At 44.8% G+C, this 26902-nt stretch overlaps 1 protein-coding gene across 8 annotated transcripts in view; it reads left to right on the top strand.

Moving 5' to 3' along the window:
* The window catches only part of LOC128873692 (multidrug resistance protein homolog 49), a 41993-nt gene extending 28270 nt beyond the window's left edge, over positions 1-13723 (top strand). For 5 of the 8 annotated variants that reach the window (XM_054117432.1, XM_054117431.1, XM_054117433.1 and 2 more), the window contains 13 exons: positions 127-196; positions 952-1039; positions 1147-1340; positions 1763-2011; positions 4585-4998; positions 5077-5500; positions 6194-6397; positions 7567-7918; positions 8063-8293; positions 8609-9558; positions 10122-10523; positions 10630-10776; positions 12165-13723. In XM_054117432.1, coding sequence (XP_053973407.1) covers positions 127-196; positions 952-1039; positions 1147-1340; positions 1763-2011; positions 4585-4998; positions 5077-5500; positions 6194-6397; positions 7567-7918; positions 8063-8293; positions 8609-9558; positions 10122-10523; positions 10630-10776; positions 12165-12368 — 3929 coding nt within the window. In that variant the 3' untranslated portion in view covers positions 12369-13723. The remainder of the gene's footprint in view (positions 1-126; positions 197-951; positions 1040-1146; positions 1341-1762; positions 2012-4584; positions 4999-5076; positions 5501-6193; positions 6398-7566; positions 7919-8062; positions 8294-8608; positions 9559-10121; positions 10524-10629; positions 10777-12164) is intronic. The other 3 variants (XM_054117436.1, XM_054117437.1, XM_054117439.1) reach the window with 1 other exon arrangement.
* The last annotated feature ends 13179 nt before the right edge of the window (positions 13724-26902 follow it).

Here is a 26902-nt window from a genome sequence, read left to right as displayed (position 1 = left end):
AGGGACGGAATGCACTGTCGACGGTGCAAAGGGACCAAAGTAATCTTTAAAGTCTTTCTCTTCTTCGTGTACATGAAACTATTGTTGCAGAACGTTCTGTGTACGGTACTCTATATTTCATTTCAGACACACTCCAAGATGCGGAGAAGGATAAAGAGGAAACCGAGTATATGCTACAAGAGAATGGCAAACCAATGTACGAATAAAAGATTCGAAACAGAATGAAAATGTTAAATAAAAGTATATAAGAGACTAAAGTATACAGAAACACGAACACGGGATCGGGATTCTTGTAGAAAATTGTGGAAATTATTAGGAAAATCCTCGTCCTAGAAACCGGAAAAATCGTATAAATTTATCGTTAAAGTTTCTTAATCGAGGGAATGAAAGGCGTTTTTTACGACATATCGAATAACCGACGTAAATAGCGTTGTCTCTTTAAGCGCGATTCTAAAAAGAGACAAGAACCTGCGAGGGTTAGCGAGCATGCTCGATATTTCAGAAAAATTGTCTTTCATCCCCTCGAAGGGTATATTTCGAGAAGAGCCCTTCCGGATCGGCGATCAGAAGTGAAGCGCTTACATACCAACAACTTTCGGCCAAATCGAATCCAAGTGGTTTTTGGACGTTTGGGTAGGCTCATACTCATGCCCATGCCCATAACTTTTACCGTACCGATCAAACTCTTACTGTAGAGAGCGCAACGGGAATTGTTGGCATGAAAGCGTTCTTACTCGCCGATAATATCCAGTTCCGAAGAAAATGACGAGTCGTGAACGATTCTATTATACATACAATATTATATAATAATATATGTATGTAGATCCGGAAGTACTCTTGAACGAGTATAGACCGTTTCTCTGTGTTCCAATGGAACGGGTTAGGTTCCGGAAAGTGTACGCGTAACGGGTTCACGGGTTAATCAACGAAACAACAATTTTTTGTCGACAGTGAGTTCGTGCCACCGCAAACGAAGGAAGACGACAAGAAACCAGTCGCGCCGGAGCAAACGTTGCCACCAGTGCCTTACTTCAGACTCGTAAGTTTGGCATCGTTATTAAGTTTCCGGAACAACGTTGTTAGGTGAAGGTTGTTGCGAAAAAATTGGTTAAATCGTGACGAGGAAACCGCTTCGATTGTTTTCAGTTTCGATTTGCAACATGCGGGGAGCTGATGCTGATCTTTAGTGGCCTGATCATGGGAACTCTGACAGGCCTCTGCATCCCCATTTCGACGATTCAGTACGGTGAATTCACCACTCTGTTGGTGGATCGCAACATGAAGAATCAGACGAGCACACCGACTCTGATACTGGAGTGGTTCGGAGGTGGAAAGGTCTTGTAAGTCTCGACGCGTGCAGACACGCCTACCGAGTTTTATATTTTTAGAATTAACCGGGATTCGAGAGGAGCGACGCAACGCCGACGCCGACGCCGACGCCGACGCTGACGTCTTTTTACGTAGATGTTGTCCCTAGGCGAAAATAGATCGTGCAAGCGACCTATAGTTTTAAACTTGCATACATGAAAAATATCATATTAACGAGATTCGAAATAACGAAAAACTCCTTGTCGATGTTTAGAAGAAAAGCAACAAACCCCATTTTCGATGGTATCTCCAAACTCCGAAGCATGCTTATCTTTCTTTATCATCGTCATTATCTATATGTATTTATAGAATCGATGAATGTTTGCACGATACGCGGAACAGATTAATCATTCGAGTCGCGGATATACTTAAATGTCAACAATTTCGATTGCAGAGGACCCGAGGCCACGTACGAGGAAAGAATGGCAGCGCTGTACGACGATTCGGTAGCCTTTGGCGTGTCATCCGCGGCACTCTCCACCTTTCAATTCGTTTTCGCCGTGTTCACGGTTGACTTTCTCAACATTGCGGCCTCCAGACAGATTGATAGGGTGCGCCAAATGTTTTTACGCGCGATTCTCAGGCAGGATATGACGTGGTACGATATCAACACGTCGACCAACTTTGCCAGCAGGATCACCGAGTAAGTATACCTCGAAACTGTTGAAAGCGACCGAGTCGAGCGACAGGCTGAAATCTATGCTTCGGTATTATTCATTAGACGATTTGCTCGATAGAGAATCTATCGTATAAAGGTAGGAGAAAGGTGAGCTAGCCTTGGACACGAATACAAAGATGGTGCATGTACTATTGCGGTACATATCCTCGATACGTACGGCCAGTGGCGTACCGTATTTTCTTACGGTGATCCTACTTGTCGAGAAATCTCGTGGCTTCGATCTCCGAGTGTGCAGATGTGCACGCGGCATGGCAGTCGCGACTCGAGACGAGAAGCGGTTGGCGAACTTCGGGAAACGAGATACGTTCGTCAACAGGTGGCTGCTCGCGAAACTCGAAATCTCTGCTCGATACAACAGTGTCTCTATTCGCGGTCGCCACGTGTCGCATCGCGACTCGCGTAATTATCGAAAAGTCAAGAGGGTGAGAGTTCATAACTGGCTAATTAAGACACGGCAAGAGAAACGTCGGCGTCGTCATCGTCGTCTTGCTTGCGTAACTCGTTTATTTGGAGGGGAATCTTTGTTAGAATGTAACCATTGCACAAGTGCAACCGACTGTAATTGCGTAAACGAAAGTACGACGGATCGAATATGAAACTTGATACGTATAACTTGGCTCGGTGATTCGTTTCATTTTTTTTTTATTTACAAATATCGATGTTTATCGTAAACAGAGTGTTAAATTATTCGATTCTCGCGATAAAAATGATTACTTGGATGACTATTCGGACCAGTTGAAAAGCAACGACTACTTTTCGCTGGTTGCATACTACATCTACATAGATTGAACTCGTATCCAAGTGTTTCCTGGTCGGAACAAACGGTTCAAAGGTGCCGGTTTAAAACACGATAAAGCTTACCGAAAATAATATCGCGAAATACCTACCGTATATCAGGCTACTCAGAGGATCGTCTGGCATTAGGAACGGGTTGGCTTACGTCTGGTTCGCGTTCATTTATAATAACGATTGCGTAAATCTTTGCTGTGCTTCTCTGCGAGTCACGCTAACGTTTTATTGAACCTACCGCAGTGAATCGAGACGGTAATTGTAACCGATTGCAGATGCGCTAATCGATCCTTTACAATTCGATATACTAAATTAACATATCTACTTAAAAAATCAAATATCAAATAAAATGCTCGGAGGGAGAGAGGAAATGTCGTGATTGGTATATTGGCGAGTATCGTCGAGAGAACGAATACGTGAATAGGTGATTTGATAAATCGCTTAAATCTTTAGGTACACTCGTTCGTTGGCAATACCTAAGACAATAATAGCATCGGGATTAACGTTGATTACATTCGAGTCGCAACTGTTGGGCGACAAATGTCACGATTGTTTGCAAGTTTTTATGTAACGAGATTCTCTCGTGGTGTTTGGTACATTTTAGGTAAACTTTACGTTACGAAACTGACAAAAAATTTCCCACGAGTAGGAGAATGATAAAGAATACGTTTGGCAAAGATTTTGACGTTCGACCTTCGCGTTCCTTTTATCTGCGTGATACGAGAAACAACTTTTTACGACAAACGATATGCAATGCACAGTCTAATTTTATCACACTTGTTGCATTCGTTCAAAATTTTCGAATATATGTATTTATAAACTTGTTAACGTCGGAGGGTATAATAATTTAGTTGGATAACGAGCAAATTCCTTTCTACGATACTCGCAAAATATATTACAACTATCGTTTGTATTTAGATTCATGCTTTACGCGTACAAGTTTTCTATTAATTGTAAACGTAAATTTGCCTTCTATTTGAAGAACATCGGGCGATTTGAAGGTGACCTTTATGCGACGAGAGATAACGCAAAGTTTAATTAATTCGCTGAATGACTGCCCACGGACCGTGTTATTTTGGTCGACGACAAGTTTCGATAGAACTAGCGGCAAGTTATAGCAACGAAGCTAATTGCGTCCAACGACTTATGGCCAAGTCACTCGAGGCTTCGTTAATATTATCATATTATTTTATAACCATGAAAATCTTATTTTATTCTTTTTGTTGAAAAATCAATCAAGAATAATCGGTATTACTCTGGTAATTAAGTAAACATTCTAATATACACTGTGTGTAGAATAAAAGAGAAGAATACGAGTTTCGTATTTCCTTCGTATACGATTCACCGAAAGCAAAAGTATCGGCGCGGCGGGGCGCGGCGGGGCACGGTGCGGCGCGGCGGGGCGCGGCGGGGCGCGGTGAGCGCGGCAGGGAGCGGCGGGGCGCGGTGCGGCAACAATGGTGTATCGTGTCCGCGGTGCGGCGCGGAAGGGCGCGGCGGGGCGCGGCGGGGCGCGGTGCGGCAACAATGGTGTATCGTGTCCTCCTTCTTCAAACGGAGAAACGTTTCTTCGAAGCACTTTTGTTTACCGATAGAAGCGATCAACCGAAGCGAGTTCGGGAAACTCGAAGAGTCGCGTACCGTTTGCCCGTCACGAAACGGGAATAAAACCGAGTAATCGACTCGCGTAATAGCATATTACGATCACTGGTAAACATTTCCGACACGATTTTTTCTTGGTTTTGCAGAGACCTGGACAAAATGAAGGACGGTATCAGCGAGAAGCTCGGCGTCTTTACGTACCTAATGGTGTCTTTCATTTCTTCCATCGTTATATCGTTCGTTTACGGCTGGAAATTAACTCTGGTGGTGTTGAGTTGCGCCCCGATTATAGTGATAGCCACCGCAGTGGTGGCGAAAGTGCAGAGCTCGTTGACGGCTCAGGAATTGTCCGCGTACGGCCAAGCGGGAACCGTCGCCGAAGAGGTGTTGGGTGCCATCAGAACTGTAATCGCGTTTAACGGCGAACAGAAGGAGGTCCTCAGATATTCCGAGAAGCTCGTTCCCGCGGAAAAGACCGGAATAAGGCGCGGAATGTGGTCTGGAGTCGGCGGAGGCGTCATGTGGTTCATCATATACATCAGTTACGCTATAGCGTTTTGGTATGTCCCTCCAACTTTATACAATTCTTGACTTTACTTAACTTTACTTTACTTTGCTTTGATTATACGATATGTTAGGTACGGCGTCCAGCTTATCCTGGAGGACAGACCGAAAGAGGTGAAGGAGTACACGCCCGCCGTACTGGTGATTGTGTTTTTCGGGGTGCTGGCCGGTGCTCAGAACATGGGTTTAACGTCACCTCATCTCGAGGCGTTTGCGGTCGCGAGAGGTTCGGCCGCTGCGATATTTCAGGTGCTCGATCGACAGCCAGCGATCGACAGTCTCAGCAAGGAGGGCCAAAGGCTTCAATCCGTCAACGGCGAGATCGAGTTCATAAACGTGCATTTCCAATATCCCGCCAGACGGGACGTGAAGGTACTTCAAGGTTTAAATCTGAAGATCAATCACGGCGAAACCGTCGCCCTCGTCGGAGGATCCGGTTGCGGAAAATCTACGTGTCTGCAACTCATTCAACGCCTATACGATCCCCACAAAGGACAGGTGAGAAAAGTTACAAGTAAAACTGAGAAATTGGCCAAAATTCCTCTAGGAAGCGAAAGATGTCAGTTTCGCGCGAGCACTTTTTACTTTTTACATTTCGGTATTCTATTCTACGCGAATATTCGAGTCATGTTCGGATCGTCTTATTATTATTGCGATATATCGCAGAGTAACGTAACTTTCCTTTTGAAATATTGTCAAACTCGTTTGGTTTGTCGTTCGATTAACGTCCAATTAGAAGCAACTTTTGACCCGAGAGTAAACTGTGAAAATATTGATCCCAGGCGTGAAGAATTTCATTATTACATCTGTATTCGCGACGGTTATGCGAATTTTACGGAACAAGTTTGAAGCGTTTCTCACGGGGGAGTGCAGTACCTTCGAAGTTTTCTCGGTAGTAAAAGTTTTACGATTCTCTCGCATTCTGCATCCGTCGCAGTTTTCTCGGCCCGAAAATATTACGCCATATATTTGGCATACTGATTTCGGGGCAACTCACATTTACATTTTCCACGTGGTTGGTGCACCGGCCCCGATAAAAAGACTCGACCTGAAATTCGTTTGCTCGACAAAGTAGGTACTAGGATTTTCTCGATGCTCGCCCTTCTACTCGAGCCTAATAATTTCTTGCTGTTCGAATTGCGTATTAGGTTTTTTTCCAAAATATATATGATAAAAACGTTTCGCGTACAGGTTCTGCTGGATGGCGTGGACATATCGAAACTGAACGTTCAATGGCTCCGCTCGTATATAGGCGTGGTCGGGCAAGAGCCGGTGCTCTTTGACACAACGATACGAGAGAATATCCGGTACGGAAATGACAGCGTTACCGAGGAGGAGATGATCAAAGCTGCCAAGGAGGCGAATGCTCACGACTTCATCAGCAAGCTGCCCGAGGTGAGTGCCTGAACCTTCTCTCCTATTCCGTTCGCGTTTGCTTGCTGCGAGCGGAATTTTAGTTTTCAACCTTTTACGGCATCGCAGACTGTACGGTCGATTCGGTAATTTTTCAGAGAAGAGGAACCACGGACGTGTACGCGTTTAATACGGTCTCGATTCCTTTTCTCGTCTCGATGCCGCGATAGCTAAAATCCTGACCAACCGACGCGACCGTTGGTCTAATTAAAACCATGCCCGTGAATCGTGACGTTTCTTGAAATGTTCATCTCGATTTTTTCGCTGTTCCTATCGCTGCTAATGCGCTGCTAATGCGATTTTCCCGAGAGTTGTGTCGCGTACTTACCTCTGTCTACCAGCTGTCTCGTTCAATTTGCCCCGCAATTATTCGGGATTCGAACCCCTGACTGGGTTGAACGTAGCCCATCGAAGACTGGTCCGTTGCAACGCGTTAACAATAGTTTCAGGTGTGACCGCCTATTCGCGTCAAACACGCTAGCAAACAGCCGATAAAACGCCTCGTTAAACCGCTCGCGAACAAATAACAGTATCCCCTATTACGAGCGCGCCAACGATCGCGCGTATATCGTCGAATTATCGCTAGACGAGTTTGAAACTCGCGATGCGTTTTACGTTTTGCGTTTTGCGTTTTGCGTTTTGCGTTTACGGTGGCAGCCGTGACCAAAACAAGTGGCCAGTTTACAAGGAACGATTACGCGATGAAAAAAGGAACGTGCCAACGTTGTTCCATGTTTGATCGAATAATCGTTATTTCAAGCCGCGACAAATCTTGATAGCCTCTTCTGTGCGTGGCAATCGAACGAGTAAATGACGTGGTCTCCCTTCCGTCGATAATTATCAACAAACACGACCGCATCCGATGCGGTGACTCTTGACTGTCCACAAATTGCGACTAACTCTAGTCTTTCGGTCGATCGTTTCATTATTTTTTAGCGATCGCGTACGATCGCGTTACGAAAATAACCTTTACCTCTTTTCAAAGGAAAAACGAGAAAGAGTCTCTTTAGTCTGCAAAAATAAAAATAGTTTTGAATAAAAGAATACAGCCTGATATATGTATGTATATATGATGTATATTTTGTTGGAATGAAATTTCGTCCACGATCGAGTAGCGAGACAACAAGTTATCGCGAGAAGTTCTGTTTCAGGGTTACGACAGTCCTGTAGGAGAGAGAGGATCTCAGCTGTCCGGTGGACAGAAACAAAGAATCGCGATCGCGCGAGCGTTGGTCAGACGACCAGCGATATTGTTGCTCGACGAGGCCACATCTGCGTTGGACCTCCACAGCGAGGCGACGGTGCAGAGGGCCTTGGACGCCGCCTCGAAGGGTAGAACGACGATCGTCGTCACCCATCGACTCTCCACCATCACCAACGCCGACCGAATAGTCTTTATAAAGGAAGGACAGGTAGTCGAGCAGGGAACTCACGAGGAATTGCTCGCCCTTGGAAATCATTATTACGGATTGGTTTCCGCCGACGCTAGTGCCACCGCTAAAGGTAATCTAAATTTGTCTCGATTCGTAACGACTCATTAAACGAATCAATTATTCCTGGTTCCATTATATCGTAGTAAAATATTCAAATACGGTTTTAAACCTCGGTCCTGTGCTTTTCACGAGATCATTGTTCTTATCCGATTAGCGAAAGCAACGGCGTCAGCCGCTAAAACAGTCACGGCTGCCATACCGAAGCAGAAGCCACCACCGTTGAAGCGACAATTTTCTACGCTGTCGATGCATTCTCATCGGTTATCTCTGGCAGGCGCGTCGGAGAGCTCGATCAATCAACTAGAGGAGCACGAGAAACCGTACGACGCACCGATGATGAGGATATTCGGACTCAACAAGCCGGAATGGCCTTTCAATTTAATCGGTTAGCACACCGTGTAACAGACCAATTGAATCGTTTATCTATACACTCGGTCCTCGAGTATCCGTACGTTTGTCCCATCGTTTCGGTTATCGATCAACGACAAACAAACATGTACCGTTCAGTTAATTTCAGAGAAACTGAGTTTTGATACCCGTTTGATACCCGTTTTTCCTCTCAAATTCCAATATCATGTATTTTTTAAACACACGTGAAATTACCACGACGAAGATAAAATTGGTAAATTCTGTAATTTCACGTTTCACGAAACGAAGGGAAACGAGACGAAGCGAAACGAAAGGAATCGTTCGGTTTCAGGGTGTTTAGCAGCGGCAATGGTGGGCGCGTCTTTCCCAGCGTTTGCCGTCCTTTTCGGCGAAGTCTACTACGTGTTGGGTCTGGAGGACGAGGACGAGGTGCGACGAGAAACGGTAAACTTTTCGATTCTGTTCCTGGTGGTCGGAATAGTGACGGGAGTGGGCACTTTTCTCCAAATGTACATGTTTGGTTTGGCCGGCGTTCGTATGACCACGAGACTTAGGAGTATGACGTTCGAGGCGATGTTGAAGCAAGAAATGGGTTGGTACGACGAAGACACGCACAGCGTGGGTGCTCTCTGCGCCAGGTTATCTTCGGATGCTGGTGCTGTTCAAGGTGCAACGGGAACACGGATCGGTGCTATTCTTCAAGCGTTGTCGACGCTGGTTCTCGGCATCGGATTGTCCATGTATTACACTTGGAAGATGACACTGGTCTCGGTGGTCTCGATACCACTGGTCCTAGGCGCCGTGTTCTTCGAAGCCAGAGTAATGAGTGGTCAAGGTTTGCAAGAGAAGAAAAAGATGGAGGCGGCGACGAGGATCGCGATCGAGGCGATTTCGAACATACGAACGGTGGCTAGTCTTGGCAAAGAAGAAGCGTTCTTGAAACGTTACTGCGTCGAACTGGAACACGTTGCGGAAGCGACCAGAATCAGAAACAGACTCAGAGGATTGGTGTTTTCGTGCGGTCAGACCACACCGTTTTTCGGTTACGCCTTGAGTCTGTATTACGGTGGATCCCTAGTGGCCACCGAGGGCTTGAGCTATCAAAACGTGATCAAGGTGTCCGAGGCTCTGATTTTTGGCTCTTGGATGTTGGGACAGGCGCTCGCATTTGCGCCAAACTTTAATACGGCCAAGATTTCCGCTGGAAGAATATTCCAACTCTTGGACAGGGTTCCAGAAATCTCCTCGCCACCGGACTCTGAAGACAAAGATCTCGATTGGGTGAGTCAACATTTGACACTTTTACGTTGCTAATTACGAAATTAGATCGACGATTCTCTTATTAGCCTAGTCTTGTTTATCTAGTCGATTACCACTGATTATCACCTGTATCGATACAAAGTCAAACAGTCACTCTTTAACGAAACCCCACCCTCTTGACAGATGATGCATACCAGAACCACGCGTTCCTCGACCGTTTCATAACGACTATTTAGCCAACTATCGAATTTCTCATTATATTCTATTTATGTATCGTGCTATCAATCCTTTTCTGAAGAAAATACATGTCGTTCGATACCTTCTCGTTATTCGCGTCGCGTCGTTGGAATAAATGTCGTAAATTACTTTCTGTTATCGTATAAATAAATAAACAGCTGGTTGCGCGACAAATTTTTACTACAATTATCAACCGAGAAGACGCGTGTAAATTTTTATACAAAATAGAAAACGTCAAGTTCAAGTTTCGTTTAAAACGAAAACTTGTATACATAGGTATCCATACAGCATGTAAATCATTCTAGTTGATGCGAATCGAATGAAAGTTGACGTACGTTTGGTTTTAGAAAGCCGAAGGTCTGATTCAATTTTCGAAAGTGGAGTTTCACTATCCAACGCGACAAGAGATGCCGATTCTGCAAGGTTTGAATCTAATAGTAAAGCCTGGCCAGATGGTCGCGTTGGTGGGCCAAAGTGGATGCGGGAAATCCACCTGCATCCAGCTGCTCCAACGACTCTACGATCCCATCTCCGGTACTGTGACGATGGACCGCCGCGACATCTCCTCGGTTTCCTTACGCAATCTCCGTTGTCAGCTCGGCGTGGTGGGTCAGGAACCTGTCCTTTTCGACAGGACGATCGCTGAGAACATCATGTACGGCGACAACTTTCGCAAAGTGCCGATGGATGAGGTCATAGAAGCCGCCAAGAAGTCGAACATCCATAGTTTCGTCAGCTCTCTACCACTAGTAAGCGCGATGCTTTTCATTCGGGAAATATAGTAGCGTAATCATATCGTCTTTCGCTATTTTACGTACGTACTTGTGTCAAAATTACGATCCGATCTCGTTGCAGGGATACGATACTAGATTAGGATCTAAGGGTACGCAGCTCTCAGGGGGGCAGAAGCAACGAATAGCGATAGCCCGAGCTCTGGTTAGAAATCCTCGAGTCTTGCTCCTCGATGAAGCCACATCTGCGCTCGACACTCAGAGCGAAAAGGTAAGCAGCCATCGAAACGACATCAACCATCCGTTACTCTCGTAGAAGCATCTCGAGCTGCAACGCACCCAACGATCTTTGTCGTTTCATCATTCATAGGATCACGCCGCGTCGCGTCGCGTCGCGTCGCATCGCATCGCATCGCATCGCATCGCATCGATTCTTATGTAATTCACTCGTTGACGAGATATTGATTTCGATACTTTGATCGATAGCAATACTAAAGCTGCCTGTCTTACATATGTATAATGGCTGAAAAGCTTCAAGAAATTACCAACTCATCTCGTTCGAGTTTACTTTGAGGGTATCGCGTTGCACTAGCTATATCATCGTATATAGGTGTCGTTGAGACGATTCCACGAGGGGCTTAATACCGACCGACCAAACAAGATTCGATTCAATCGAAAACGCGACGACGCAGAGCCGTGCTCGTTATCGTCCTCGTGAGAACTCGAACGGTCGATCGGGTTAGTGGCCTATGAAAACGTGAATCGATCGATGCGACGCGTCGCCGCAATCCTCTGTGGCCGGATCGAGCGCACTTCCTTTCCGATTTCGATCATCCGCGAAACGATCCCGTCAGACGCGTCATGGATTCATTCATTTTTTTTTTTCATGTCATTGTTCTAACTGATCTACAAGTTTATTTAATTTGCAAAGCAAGTTATAAGCAATAATTTTACAAACTGTTGATCTTTTCTAAGAGAAAATACAAATGTATTATTACGAAACATCAAATTATTGTATAATGTTTATTCGTTTAAACATTTATTGACAGTGTTTCGTTAATATTCATCGTTCTTTATGCTTGTGGTTCGTTAAAAAGAAAAAAGAAAACCTTCTTATTTTTCTATTTTGATAGAGCGAACGACACCGACGATTATCGGGATATTTCGTTGGGAAAAACAACTAAATCGAAATCGAGGAAAAAAAATATCGCGACAAAGGCTCGTAACGTATTACGCAATGGAACACACTTTATATGTTAATTTCCAGAAATTAAAATTCATATGTTTACGCGGCTACATCAAGATCCTGCACCGGCCGCGATAATGAACCGTGTTACGTGGAATTATACACGTTGGGTCTGTTTGTTTAAAACGCGTTCTCGATTAACGGATCCAGCGACGCGCGCAGTTTTACAGCGATTATTCTTTTTTCTTTTTCCTTTTTCTTTACACCGTTCAATTTGTTGCGAATACCACTTTCCGAAAAGAGATACCACTCTCGAGTGAACAGCACTTTGATATTTTAGCTTTGAAAATAAAACGATGATACTATTGGTAGTCGCGTTACCATCGCGTGCTCTGAAATTGTTGTTGCGTATTTAACATCGAAAGAGGGAACGAAGAGATCCGAATGAATTGTTCACGTTGTTTGTTCGGCAGGTCGTGCAAGCGGCTTTGGACAAGGCGATGGAGGGCAGAACGTGCATCACCATAGCGCATCGGCTGGCCACTATAAGAAACGCCGACGTGATCTGCGTGCTGGAGAAAGGAAATGTCGCAGAAATGGGCACCCACGACGATCTAATAGCTGCCGACGGACTCTACGCTCATTTGCACGCTCTTCAAGAAGCCGCGATGGAGTAAAGTCGCGTCGCGTTGATGCACGTTCGAACAGTGAAATGCACGTCTCGTGATCGAAGAAAAGTAGGACAGATTTTTCGACGCATCTGGTTAGCGAGAAAAGCATGCCGCGGGAAAGCACAGAGACGTGCACGAGCTGTTTCCGAATATGTCGAGAACGGAACCATCCCCGGACCCCGGAATTCTGTGATCGAGCTTAGCGAGGAATCGTTTCTCCGAACTTGTGCCTTTGCTAAGAGATGGGCAGAATTTTCTTCACAAAGAATATTAAGATAGATTCATCGAAAAGAAATCCATTACAGGAATACAACCAATAAAAGGTCGTTCGCTTTTAATTGGTTGTCTGAAATGTGCTATACAGATCAAAGTTTTGTCCATCTCCGCCTTTGCTTGATATATTTAACGCCGCGCGCTCGCGCGCGCGCGCGCGTGTGTGCGTGTGTATGTGTGTGTGTGTGAGAGAGAGAGAGAGAGAGGGGGGTGATAATTCCAACAATTGAATTTCTCGATATGAATTTTAATCAAAATAATAGGAATCGTTGTTCTTCTGGAACAAATCACGGATCCAAAGTTGTTTATTTTTTATCCGTTACTTGAAATTTTGCCCATTTCTGGCTTTCGGTAGTGTACTTAATCGCTATGAGACGAGCGATCGCGAAAAAGATTTCTTCTCGATTCATTTTCATCGCGATCGTACCGCAAAGTAGTGCTTTAATATCATCGACGATTATACAACGTAGCCGTAGAACCTTTCATTCGGGAACAAGTGTTTGCGACTGGTAGCGTTTACCATTTACAATTTTTTCGTTAAATTCGGAACGGAACGGAACGGAACGGAACGATATCCACCGACGCGACGGCGTCTCTTGTGTACTTATCGCGTTCCAATGAATCCAAAAGAGAACGAACAGCACAATCAGCGCAAACGGCGCATTTCTACAGAAAATATTTACGCTGTTTTTTACTTTTTATTTCACTTTTACGGGGAACCTCGCCATTTCGGAAACGGACAGGTTTTAGTTGTAACATTTTGAAAATCGTTACTTAAGATTAAGGCTGCGGCCAGCGCAACTTAAAGGCAGAGAGATCTTAAAGTACGCGAATGAGCGACCGGTTAGTTCAGCTGCGTGACTGAAACAAACAAATAACGTACAGCGTGTTTCATTAATTCTACCTTTTTCGTTTTTCATATATCAAAAGCGTGTCGAATTGTAATTATACAGCGATACTACATAGGCAGTATGATGACAGAGAGAAAATATTAATTTTTCTCGTTTTTTTTTCTTGTTATAAGAGAGGCAAAGCAGTTCGTACTGCTGTCATATTCAAAATAAATGGAAACATAGTAGAAAAAAAAAGTGTCCGAGGCTTCGAGCCCGTTTTCAATACACACCCGTTGCCGAAAAATTGCGAACCAGAGGCTTCCCACCTATTTCCGTTTCCATCCATCTGTCCCGTTCGCCCCATATTTCCACGCTGGCGCCAACTTTATTTGGCCCCAGGAATTTATACGTATTCCCGCGGCCTTTTAACGTTCATCGCGAGACCCGCCGCGACGCGACGTGTCCGTATGGTCGAAAATTCGACGAGAAAATTGAAAGACGTACGCGGTTGCGTTGAAACGGCACGTGTCGCTAGTTTTCCAGCTCTTGGCTTGTTATTTTATTCACTGTTTAATCTATCCTTTCGACGAATCGAACCGTCTTCAATTTTTACAAAACTTTCGTCTATTCGTTTGCTCAGAGGTAGCGATGGAGAAAAGTTACGTCGATGTAACTTTTATTAGATGGTAGACCGTCTTATGGTAAACTACTTTGAAAGACGTATAATTTCGTATGCATACATATTTTCCCGTTGATGTTTATATGTGTACTTGACTATTCGTCGTTCCGGTAGATACTTTCGAAAAGAAATGATTATCCTTGAAGAAATCGGTACTCTCCGTCGTGAAAGTTGAAACGAATCGATTGTTCGGGACACGAGGGACCGTGTACGCGCATTGTTCGGCGCTGAAAGGCGATAATTGGAGGAGATGTGGGTCGTCGTTAGTGCCTTGTAAATCCTATTAGCTCTCAGGGCCGATAAAACGGCGCGTCGGCCTTTTATCGTTTATCCGCCCCGTGGAATCTACGCGAACGGCCGAGTGGAAATAATTTATGCCCTTTGACGGGGAAAGTGCATCCTCGCACCCTGGACTCAATTTAACCCTGCGTCGCTAGATGTAAACAGCGCTCAACATACCATCGAACGAATTTCGTTTCACTGGACGATGGGCGTTACAATTTATGCACCGTTCTTGCTTCGTTCGCGAGCATAAGAGTTTTTTCAAAATATGTATATACATAATAGTAGTAGTAATAATAATAATAATGACGATAACGATAACAATAACGATACAGTTGCTTCATTTTCTAAGAATACAAATGAAAATTTCGATTCGATTCGACCGACAAGAAGAAAGCATACTTTGAAGTTGAATATTTAACAGGTTTCGGCGACGCAGACTTCCCGTTTCGAAATTGTACCGCAGCCGAGCAGACGAACGAATTGAATTGCTCCAAAGTTTACTATCGCTCCATTCGAGTCGTCGTGTCGGCGTCGGCGTTGGCGTCGCTTACGACTGATTAGAAAACGTATTCCTTTTTATGTCGAGCATAAAAAGGTAAGAGGGACTTTTGGCTTTCAGTGGCAGCTTCGTCTTATCCTCGTAAGAACCAGCGCGTTTAAGCGCGACGAAAAAAAATAAGACATTGCGAAGATCCACGGGAAGCATTTTAATACGGTGAGTCGTAATCCGACGTCGACGATTAGCATTCGTAGGATGAAGCTCGCTGTTTGTTGTACCGTCCGACTGGCTGGACTCTCGAATGGCAGGATCGTGCCAATTGAGCATGTTCGCGACGCGAACGAGGTAAAAGTTGAAAATCTGGGATGACGTGAAAAATAAAAGTTTTCGGTTTCTGTATAATACGATAATAGATTCGGCTAAATTATCGGTAGCTTGTATTGGAATCTGTAAAAGCGGAAAACCGTGAAAAACTCGGAAGAAGGCTGTGAAACAGGATGGAGAGAAAACATTAGCAAGAGCACGGAAAGAGAGGAGTTGATTGTACATATAATATGTACGAGGCACTGCGCGGGTCGTCGGGTGCATATAAATCAGCATAAATTGTAATACAGAATTCCGTAGTTGGCATGCGTCGTAGGTTCGCGTTTAGTCAACGTGTCGCGGTCCGCACGAGCGAACAGTATGCGTTCCGTGTATCGCAGGGCTACGTTACGTTAACCTTTTCTAGGACACTGAACTACAGCTATTGCGCGAAGACTGTTGGTAATATTTTCTCAAAAGGATAAACGAGTTCGAGAAAACTCGAATCTATTTTCAGAAGCAAGACTTTGTCTTGCAACCAATTTCATAACGCGCCGCGACGTTTCCGTTACAAGCACGATATAGCTGTACGATATTTGAATTTGCTATCATATTCCTATGTATGTTATTAAACCGTAATTTGTATACAAAGCCAAACCGTTCTTGATTTACAAAGGATTTCAATTTTTGTAAATTACGATGTCGTTATTTTAGCGAAGCCAGATTGCTAAAATAACATACCGTGGTAGGAATTCACTTTGTCGAACTGGTCTTTTTTCGACATAAAAGCAGGAAAGAGTTTGCGGTGGTTGCAAACGAGGTTGTTGCTTATGAACGAGAGGAAGGAGCGCCGCTGCAGGCGAAATACCATTCTCTCTCCCTTTTTCGTGTATAAAGGGACTCGAAACAGGGAAGAATAATTAACTTTAAGCTACGTACGCGTTTTCCGTTGGTCCACGGTGTAGGAGCACTCGCGGTACGGTCACAATTTATTTAAATCCAATGCAAGAAATTTGTGCGTCATGTCATCCGAACACTGACGAAGCTGGCTACGAAACGTCGCGACATTCGAAAGGACGTTACTCGCGCAGCCTCTCTTGTCAAAGAAACATTTTATCTCTGCCCGAATATAAATATTCGCCAATAACAACCAACTCCGATTCACGATCAAAAGCGATACAACTATCCTCGAGGAAAAAAGTGATCGGCCTCGGTAAAAAATGTTTCTTACTACGAGAATTCGTTTTCTTGTTTCGTTACGATCCCGATCGGCCAACGAAACAAAATGTCGAACGATAAATCCGACGGCTGTTTATCACGGTGGAAATAGAAAAATATATCTAAATGTCGATTACACACGCCACGTCCGCGAACGTGAAATTCATTGAACTCGCGTCTGGTACACGGAAAGGAGACGAATTTGATGAAAATTGTATCAAGCTAGAAAGAGAGAACGGGAGAGGGAAAAGCGGTGTGGAAATTTACGAGGCTGCGCCTCGATCCAGAAGCGACCTCGTAATTCTTGGGATCTGTTTCGAGGAGGCTGGCACGTCCAGGCCCCGAACTCTCTAGGACGCGATATATAAAAATGCCAGAGAGCTTTTTATTCGTCGATTCGTGGCGCGAGCAAACACGATGGAATTTTTATTGAAAAAAAAAAAAAAATAAATCCCACCTTCTATTCAATGCTAAGCTTATTCTCGCGAAACTTATTTGGATATTTTTCCAACATTTTTCATTTCAACTCCATTTTATGCGGGCATTTTATCATTAATTTAGCAAATATTTGCGCATACGTACCGGTCGGTCGAGGTCAGTCGAGGTCAAAAATGGCAAGTATAACGTGCGAGTTCGGATCAGATCTCGAAAGGTCTCGTAGCTCGTAGGGTCGTAAAGTAACGTCGCGCGGTCGTGGTTATCGTACAGGTACGTCGAGTAAGGACAGCCCGAAGTGCACGCTAATTTCCATTAATCTCTTCCAAAGACAGGAGGATAATCGATATTATCGACGGAGTATCGATTTCCAATGACAGCCTCGTGAAGCGTGACCGCATCTACGTACCGTGTCGACAGGCACAAAGGTGTTGATAATTTATGCTAGCGAAGTTGGAATCCAACGCTAGATTCAAAATAGCTCGATACCGTTTCTGTCACGACTAACGTAGTTTCTCGGTGCAGCCGAGTATCTCTCCGATGCTCGCAGACAAAACCAAAACCGAAAGCAACAATTTTACGTCTAGTCGATATACTGATTTTCGTCTATCCAACTAATCGTTCGTTTTCTATTCAACGAAAAAGTTTTACGATTACGATAAAACACTCGATTCGATTAAAGTAACCAACGAGATACCTACGATATGGCGTAATGGCGTAACGGCGTAACGGCGTAACGGATATTAGAAATACCGTGCGGTGTAATTATAGAGAGCGTTCTAGACAGATTTCGTCTGGACGTTTTACGAAAATGATACAATGGGAAGAAAAAAAATCAAAGAACGCGAAAAGAGGATGACGAAAAAAGTTTAGCAGGTCGAGATAATGGCGTATAACGATGGACGATGGAAGATGGAAGATGGAAGATTCGAGTGGCGCGTTACCGTCCATTAAAATTAAAGCGTCATTACGCGAACGTACCGGGTAATCCTTCCGAGGAACACGTTCGCATTATTTCGGACTGGATGTGATTGCGCACCGATTCAATTATACATGTTCCGAATAGGAATATAATAGGAAAGGAACGCATGTTTTCGAGGAATAATGTACCCCTTCGAGAAGGTGTACAAACAACTACTTGGACTCCTTTCGAAAACAGATCAAACTTTGAGAATTTTTATTACAAGAATTGTAAAATGTGAAATGTTCAAATTGCAACTATCTAGATGTTGTACAAGTAAGCGCAAATACGAGATGACCATCGTTTGGCTGACAACGAGAAGAAATGGCCTAATGTATGCTTTCGTTTGATTGCGAGATATCTCCTTTATTAATACTCTTTTTCTCTTTTGGTTGAAGGTTGAAATATGGGAAAGTGAGCGCGGAAAATATAATCACGAACGTGTACGTTGTTTCACGATCCATGTACATTTATTGATTATGTATTGTGCGCAGTATTCGCTATCCACATTGTCAACTTGTATACCGGCAACTTTCGCGGCTATTGTTTCCAGATCGCGGTCTGCGGTTCCTCGGTTCTCCAAGTTCCGTCGCGATGGCAATGGTGATGGCGATGACGATGACGATGACGATGACGATGACGATGACGATGACGATGACGATGACGATGACGATGGCGGCTTCCGGTTATCGACTAGTCTACATTGAAATTCCCGACAGATGAATTCCCCTCCCTCTCCTCGTCGCGCACCTCCACTCCGGAGTTGGATCGCGGTATAGATGTATCGAGAAATATATCTTGGTCCATGGGAGACATAAACGATCAAGATCCTAGCAAAGTTTCCATTCGAAAGATCCTCGTGATTACCGCACTCGTCATTCACTCATTTTACGGTTCAACGATTTTCGCATGCGAGTACACCGATTCACCAAAATAATAAGACGACAAAGATGAAGGCAGATTTGATCGGCGCTGCGTATCAACCAGTTGATATATTTGATTATAAATATCCGTGAAACCGCCGAGGAAGCTTTTCAAGATAACGGAGAGTAAGTTGAAGCTGTCCTCGATGGAGTGGCTTCCTAAAAATGCTGGAAATGCGCCAACGGAACGAGCAAAGGGGTTACAGTTTTGCGGCGTGCCACTGTCCGACTGCTAATGGAAACGTTCTCCATCTACATACGGCTAGAAAGTCTTGCAGATTATCCGACGTTCTTTAATATTCCAGAATGTACGGTAATTTTAATAGAAACGTCGGGAGCCGAAAAAGCAAACCACAGTCTCGGTAACCAACCGACTGATTTTCTCAACTTTCTTTCTTTCCGTCGTTGTTTGGCATCGTTGCAACGTTAACGCATCTCTCTTGAAATCTTGAAATTCGACTCGTGTTCAGCCGATTGTTCCGTTCTTGCAAAAGTGACTGATTGTTTGAAAAAGCGACGGATACACCTCTGTCCTCTATGAATTCGTTAGAGCTAATTGTCGATAATTGACATCCCGTATCTTTTTTTCCCTTTAACGCCGCTTTAAAGTAAACCAAAGTTATTCAGTGGATACTGGATCGACACCCTACCGTATACTGTTCCGGTTACTCGTTTAACTTTGATTCTTGATATTGTCGTTGTTACGATAGTTGGCATTAAAAAGATATCGTCGGCGAACGATAGCGTTTACTCGAATGCCCCGAGTCTTATTTCAGAGAGGCCCGGCCATGCCACGGAAGGATCAACCGAACTTTCGGTTCCCCAGAGGAACCGAACGGAGACGTCTTATCAGCGAAAGAATACGAGGTTCCAAGTTTGAACGGCTGGAAAGTAAGAGAACAAAGTTTCAAACGTACCTCGATTCCCGTCCCCCGTGGTTTTGTTTCGCGGAACAGAGATGAACGGAAGTACAGTGCTTAATGGAAGTTCCGGATATGCTCCATTACAGATATTCAGGGAACCTGAACTCTCTGTGCGAACTGCGCGCACGTAATCCACCGAGAAAGACAAACGGTTAGAACTGGGTTACGATCGTGAACCAACGAGCAATAAATCCTGGACCGTAAGACGGTTCTTCGTCTAGCGGATTCAAGGAACCGCGTTTTCGCGGTGCGACGCGCGGCGCTCGGCGCTCGGCGCTCGGCGCACGACGGTCCAAGAAATTTCCACCTACCGGAGAGAAAAAAAAAGCTGACGATATCGTAGGGAAAGTTTTTCCGCTCGTCTGCGCCAGCTCTGATACACGTTACAAAATTACGGAATACGGAATTTTCCGTTTCGATAACTCGCTAACGTCAAATTTTCTTCAAACGTTCGACTATTTTCTATCGAACTATTACTCGACGTTCGATTAATTACAATAGGCGGATCCTTTGGAGAAAATTCGGTCGAGTAGTCGATCGTAGCTCATCCACGAAATTTTCTTCGCGGGAAGGACAGTCTACTCGGTAAACAGATAAATCAGAGTGACCCTCTGGCGCCCGATCGCGTGCTGATTTTGCACTTTCCGTCTTGTTACTTCTCTTCGACCTCTTCTTCGACGTGGTTTGTGCGAGGAACGCCAAAAGGCCACCGATTCTTTCTCCGCGGATTTTTAATTACGATTTCCGTCTCCTAGTTCTTCGTTTTGAACATCGCTAATCGTTCTTCTTTTCAAGCGACTCGAGTAGCTACAATTTTGTCCCAATTTTAATATCTAACAGATTCGCTTTTTTAAACAGGTGCGTTTAACCGTTTTTTTTCCCCGGATAAATATGCGTGTTTGAAAACATTATACATATTTAGACAAATTTAACGAACGAATCTCTATCGATCGTGAAACGCTCGGAGAATAAAATGTTTGGACGTCGAGCTAATCTGCGAAAACATTGAAAGGGATGGAATGCTCGGCACTCGAGATATAACTCGGGATAACTGTGGTTCGCGTTTGGGTACGTGGTCGTTAGACAAAGAAAACAAACGTGGAAAACAAAGGAGAAATGATACGGACACGGGCGAGCGTAACAGGATTTGAAATCATTGCGGTTTTCCGAGCGACGCGACGCGCGAGGCGACGCCGTTGCTCGGCTACAGGCTTCACCGACCCTAACGGAAACTTTTACTAGCGTTTGACCAGGTGCGGACTGTTTCTACTGGCCGTCTACTGACAGCCCCTTTACTGCCGCGTCGGGCAAGCTAGGATAAGAATGGTAAAGAAAACGAAACCAGGACACGCTCGTCCCGGATAATCCTACGGATTTATTCGAACACTACTTTTTCGTCTAAGCCAGCTGCACGAGGGAGCAAACTAGAGTGAGTGAGTGAGTGAGAAAGAGAGAGAGAACAAAAGAGCAGCCTTTAAGGTGGAACGCACAGTGGACTCGAGGGACCCACATTTCTTCTATTTCATGCACGCCTAGAATTGGTTTTCGAAGCACCGCTCTTACATTATCACTGCTGTACCATTGCGGTCGCAAGAAAAATTAGCCCGTAAAACGTTCGTATCGACGAACGTTTTGATGGGGTACTCCGTTACTTTCGGTCGATGCTTGTATTTCTTGGAGGATTTTTCTTTCTTTTTCTTATAGGCTAAAGTAATTGGATAAAATTGGTTTCCAGAATCGCAGAGATATCCACGTATAATATTATCGGTAGTATCGCAATCGCTAGAGAAAGTACGGTCGTGTAGGAGAACGTAAGGCGAAGCCGAACATTTCTTCCCGAGTGTCGATGTCGATATATGGTATTGTAAGAAAAGTGAGACGAGACGAGACGAGACGAGTCGAGCCGAGCCGAACGAGCGGCATGATTCAAGCGATCGATCAATCATCCAGGCAAGTTTTTGCCTTCCAACGGAGCGGCGCGGCCAAAGTAATCTTCGTCGATGTGGGTCAGTGGAGCGTTCCGATAAAATTTCGACTGCCAACGCGTAAAATCCATTGATTCGATTTCATAGTTTCGATGCGAGCGGTTCAAGGTTTGTTCGAAATACTGGCTCGAAAACAACCGAGTAAAAACAAACGTTTACTTATCGAAACCGTTGTTAGTTGGGAAGGAACGATTCGCAAAGAGTATTCTAAATGAGAAAAGTTGAAAATGTTTCGTTTTCCTTCTACTCGTATGGATCAAGTTTAAAAATTGAACGAATAAGATCGTTCAGAGAACTTTTTGTCGTTTCGATTTCGCTAGAGAAATACACGGAATTGGTTGGTTCGACTTGGTATTTTTAGTGCTGCCGGTTCAGAGCTCGTCCAAAATCCTGGCACGAAGCCAGCCGGTAGAATAAAATCACGGCCCGGCTAATCGGGGGAAAAATTTCCTTCGAGGAGAAAAAACATTTCTCCGTTCGCGCGCCGCTTGCCGGCTGGCTCTGATCAATTTTCCAACGTTGTCGGCCACGAGGCTGAGCCAACGCCGCGAAACTATACGAGGCTCGCGAACGTCCTTGGCGCGTTCTCTATGGTAAACATCTGATCGCGTCGACACGAACCTTTTAAAGTTGTATAAGTTGTGTCTCAATTCACAGGGACGAAAGTGGAATTCGAGAGAACGGAACGAAACGGAAAAGGGTACGAAGGCATGGTGTTTTGGACCGAATCGTCGTACCGAGGCGCGCCACTTTTGTTTTCCGGAAGCACGTATTCTCTGTGCGCGTGTCGAGAAACATATTTATGCGTTTCCACGCGACTACATAAACCATGGAACTGACGTTTTCTGGCGTGCGCATCGCATAAAGTATCCCGAGCGTCCGCGTTTTTATATCCATCGACGCGGAATACGTGCCCACTCTTTTGCATTCGCCTGCTCGTTTTCCTTTATGCACGAGCCTGCGCTACCAACCAGAGACTAACAACGATTCCTTCGAAAAATCAAGCGAAAGTGTAAAATCATCTTTTCTATGCGAGGCTTGGTTCGAGAGGAGTTTTATTTGGAGCGTTTCAACGACAGCTTTACTAAAACGACCAATGGACCGAGAAATTTCTACCGTTACCATTTGTCGATAGCATACTTTGACGACCACAACGACCGCGGTTCTTCGTTGGTTTCTTCTCTATCGTCTAAACGTAAAATTTTACCGTGAATAAACGTAAAGAATATAATCGAAATGTTACGTTCGTCTGTTTCGATATATTTAAAATTCTGTTTCGTCACGCAAGTCTGATCCGTTCAATTAAAAGTCAATTACCAACTCTCGCGCGATTTATGGTCCGAGGGAAAAACGCGGATATTTCCCTATAATCGATGCAACGGAACATTTCTGTTAGCCCACAATATTTGATTTTTCAGCGAGATTGCATCGCGACACGTAACCGGTGGAAAATGGATTTATGATAGATACGAGGTCGTAACGAATCCTAGCTGCCGTTGTGGAACGACCGTGTCGAGGACCAGCGAAATGATGCGATGCGTTCGCTGACAACGTTTTGTAGTTTTCCTATATTAATTATCGATTCAATTTCAAACAATGATATAAGCATTTAATTATCTTTGTTAAACATGGTCGACTTGGTTTATGGGAGATGAAATTGTTGAGCGTTTCGGGGTGTTTTCAGCTGTCGAAAGGGTAATCAGACAAACGGAATACGGGAGAAGGTCTGGCCGACGCCGACGTGAGCACGGACGCGGGATTTTTCCCGTCCTTTTCATTTTTCCATACGACCAGGACCGTCAACCATTTCCATCCGCCGCGTCGCACCTAGTTATTAAGTAATATCGAGAGATTTCGTCTGGCGGTCCGACGCGCCGATAAAATTTTCATTTCGCGGTTCACTGGCGTCGTCGACCGCTCGAAACCTTTCTCCGGTATCTATGGAGCCACCAGCTGGTTCGCCTCTTTACTTGCAGAAACTCGACCGCCCAACTTTCTGTGTCACCGAACCCTTCCGTCAGCTCTACCGAATCCAAATGCGCCCGCTTTTATCCGTGAATGCGTCAATTAATTGGCAGATCCTTCGGATCTCACGGCATTTTGTCGCCAGCCGTGTGGATCGAACCGTCCGGTCGCGTCGCGAGCCGAGACGATGCCAAACCATCGACTATTTTCCGACGATTCCACCAGATGCGCTACAATTTCCACAAACTTCTTGGCACTCGGTTCAAGATAGGTTAGACATAGGTCGAGCCTCCGTTAGAAATGCAATTTGGTCTGACAATGGGATGGATAAACGAGTAGTTGAAGGTTCTAGCTAGTATTTGTCGAGTGTAACCTAAACGCAATGTAATCGTACTTTTTAATCGTACCAACATATTTAATCGTTTGTAACGTTTGATTTAAACTTTCGTCCGAAAACATACGGTGGCTATACAATTATTTCTATACTTTACGATCAGAGTAAACAAAATAAAAGAGTCAAACTATGGAGAGGTGAGATAAAATCAGTCGATCCAAGTGTAAAATTGTTAGACTCGACGCGATAACCATGCGTGTACGTACGAAGAGTTGAAATTCAGCAACGAGTAAAACACTCTCGTGGAATAGTTAAAAAAAATATTTCACAATACTGTTGTACGGTATCGGGGGTGTGTATCGTTCGAGCAGTGTCACGATACATGCTATAAGTTTCCAATTAATCCGTTCGGTCGGATGAAACGATAGGGACGCCGGGAAAGAATGGGCCGAGAGCGTTGGAAAAGGGAAAGGGAGAGGAAAAAATGGACTGGATAAAACGAACAAGCTGATAGGGACGGTATGAGAGGAGTTTAATGGATGGGAGTTCCCGTGGCGTAATTGGTCGGCCGTGAACGGCTCGTGGAATGTTTTCGCGTCCGATTTTCACTACCACTTCCACAGCCCTTGTCGGTCTCTCGCGACTATTTCCGTTTTCGAGCATTTTCAAACGAGAAAAGGGTCGAACGACGCGACGCGAGACCAAAAGCGGTACAAAGAACTCGACGCAAGATCAGCCGAATCGCCACACACGATCGTTGATTCTATTTCGACGAGTAATAAATATCGCTAGTGTTGCGGTGTAATTGGATGCACATGCACAGAGGTTAGGTCGAAAGGTCACGAAAGGAACGAGAGGAATACCCTCTTAATGCGTTACAAGTAGAGAAAACATGGACGTGGTCGAGCAATTTCAAGTTACAAGAGGTGTGACTGTAACATCAAACTCGATACGATTTTCTTCTAGGTACTACGGAGAATAGAAAAGACGAACGATAAATTGTGTAGCGGAGCGGTAGTTGCGATGACGAGCGCAACTACCGATCGACGTCGACCTCGAGGCCGACGCGTTACGATGCGTGAGCGATCGCAAGGCCATTTCAACGAAAGCTCGATCGCTGCCAGGGTTTTCATCGAATTTCTGCCGGGCTTACGAGCACGCCAATCTCCTTTTAATTGGGTTATTAGACTCCCATTAAATCGGACACGCGTGGCCAGCGGCGCAAATCGCCTCTACGTACGAAGGTTCGCTCGAACGATCAGAAAATCGCGATCGGGTTGCTCGAACTTTCGACACAAATAGTCAATAATCGATCGATATAGAAAATTGCACAGTCGGTGGAAAATTCGTTTTAGTTTCTCGATAACTACGCGTAGCGTTGACCGTTTCGTTACTCGTATCTTTGAAAACAAGATTTTAGTTATCGAGATTCGTAACGATAAAATACCAGGATGTTTCGAGCAAAAAAAGACTAATGAATTCTATGATTCGTGTTCGCGTGAGAGAGTGAATGTGAAAGAGAGAGACTGGCAACGATCAATTTGTGAAACAGATTTCTCCGCGAACGTATCCCGCCACGGTTTACACAGCGACCAGAAACAAGAGGTAGGAATATTTTTCACCGGTTTACATACACGTTGAGAATAGTATTTTCCAGGAGAAGAACGTTCCCGGTGAACGTACCGCGAATGTTTTCAAATATTTGGTTCGTGCGGCGCGGGGCGGCGCGGCAGATACGTGGGACAAACGATGCCATTGATATTCTATGAAATTACCATAAGACTCGTGTCACGGCCAACGAGCATGTTTAGTCAGCTGTTTGCCGTCGAGCCGAGTTTCTTCGAAATAATCGTGCTCGGTGTTAACCGGTCGGTTATCTCCATCTCCCAAACGAAGTCACCAGATTGTCTCGACTAGTCAAGAAAAAGAAATTTCGCTTGGAAAGCATCGAATCTATAAATAATTGCGTCTAAGAATGCTTGTTAAATTGGAACGCCTTCGCGCAACCGCGACACGCATCCTCGCCTCTATGAGAAGAGAAGCCGATAGTTTCTTCCATAAACATCACCGGGAACGGGGACGAATCGCGAAGCAGCGGTTTTTAAACGCGTAACATTTCACGTGCCGCGAATCTTTGACTACAGATTCAGGGAACCGTACTAACCACTTTAAAATAGTCGCGTTCGTCACAATATTGTTTCGCACTGCTACCAATAAGTCTTAATCCGGTGGTGTATATCGTATCGACTGGTCTCCGGGAGGGGGGAACCATGCAACAAAAACTCGACGAGAAGGGAGTCTCCATTGTCGACGGTTCATTCGGCTTCGTCGCGAGTTTAACGCGGTTGTTAATGCCCCTAATTGGATCCGCCCCGACCAATGATCTAGACGTAATGCACAGCGGACGCAATGTCGCAGGAAACTCGGGAAGTAATGCGAACCTCGTGCACGGGATGCTGATCGCATCGATCCAAGCGGATGCTGGAATTCGTATTGCAGCGTTCGTCGATGGCTTTCAGGGCGCATACATAGCCGTTTCTCTTCGCTACACGCTTCGAGAGTTGAAAAGCTTCGGCGGTATTGTTTTCGTGTCTATGTACAGAAACATTTTTATCAGGAGAAGTCCTCTCGTATCTCGACAGGTTTCGACCGGAGATGTTTGACTCGTTTTACATCCGGCTACTGTTTGTGCCAAAAACCGTGTTATATTAGCTGGCCACGATAAACACTGCGTCTACCGATCTGCTTTACCTCTGTTCACCGCTTTCTCTTTTCTCTTTTCTCTTTTCGAATAGTTTCGGAGCTTTCCACCCATCGGCGTAACTCTTTCAGCTGTCCTTCTCGCCTCAGCGTCAGAATGAACGCTGTAACATCAATGGGCATCGTATAAATCGTTCGGGACGGTAAGAGGTTTACGAACCACT

This window comes from Hylaeus volcanicus, chromosome 3, assembly GCF_026283585.1.
Source record: "Hylaeus volcanicus isolate JK05 chromosome 3, UHH_iyHylVolc1.0_haploid, whole genome shotgun sequence".
Classification (NCBI taxonomy): domain Eukaryota; kingdom Metazoa; phylum Arthropoda; class Insecta; order Hymenoptera; family Colletidae; genus Hylaeus; species Hylaeus volcanicus.
This window is presented reverse-complemented; position numbering and strand designations above follow the sequence as displayed.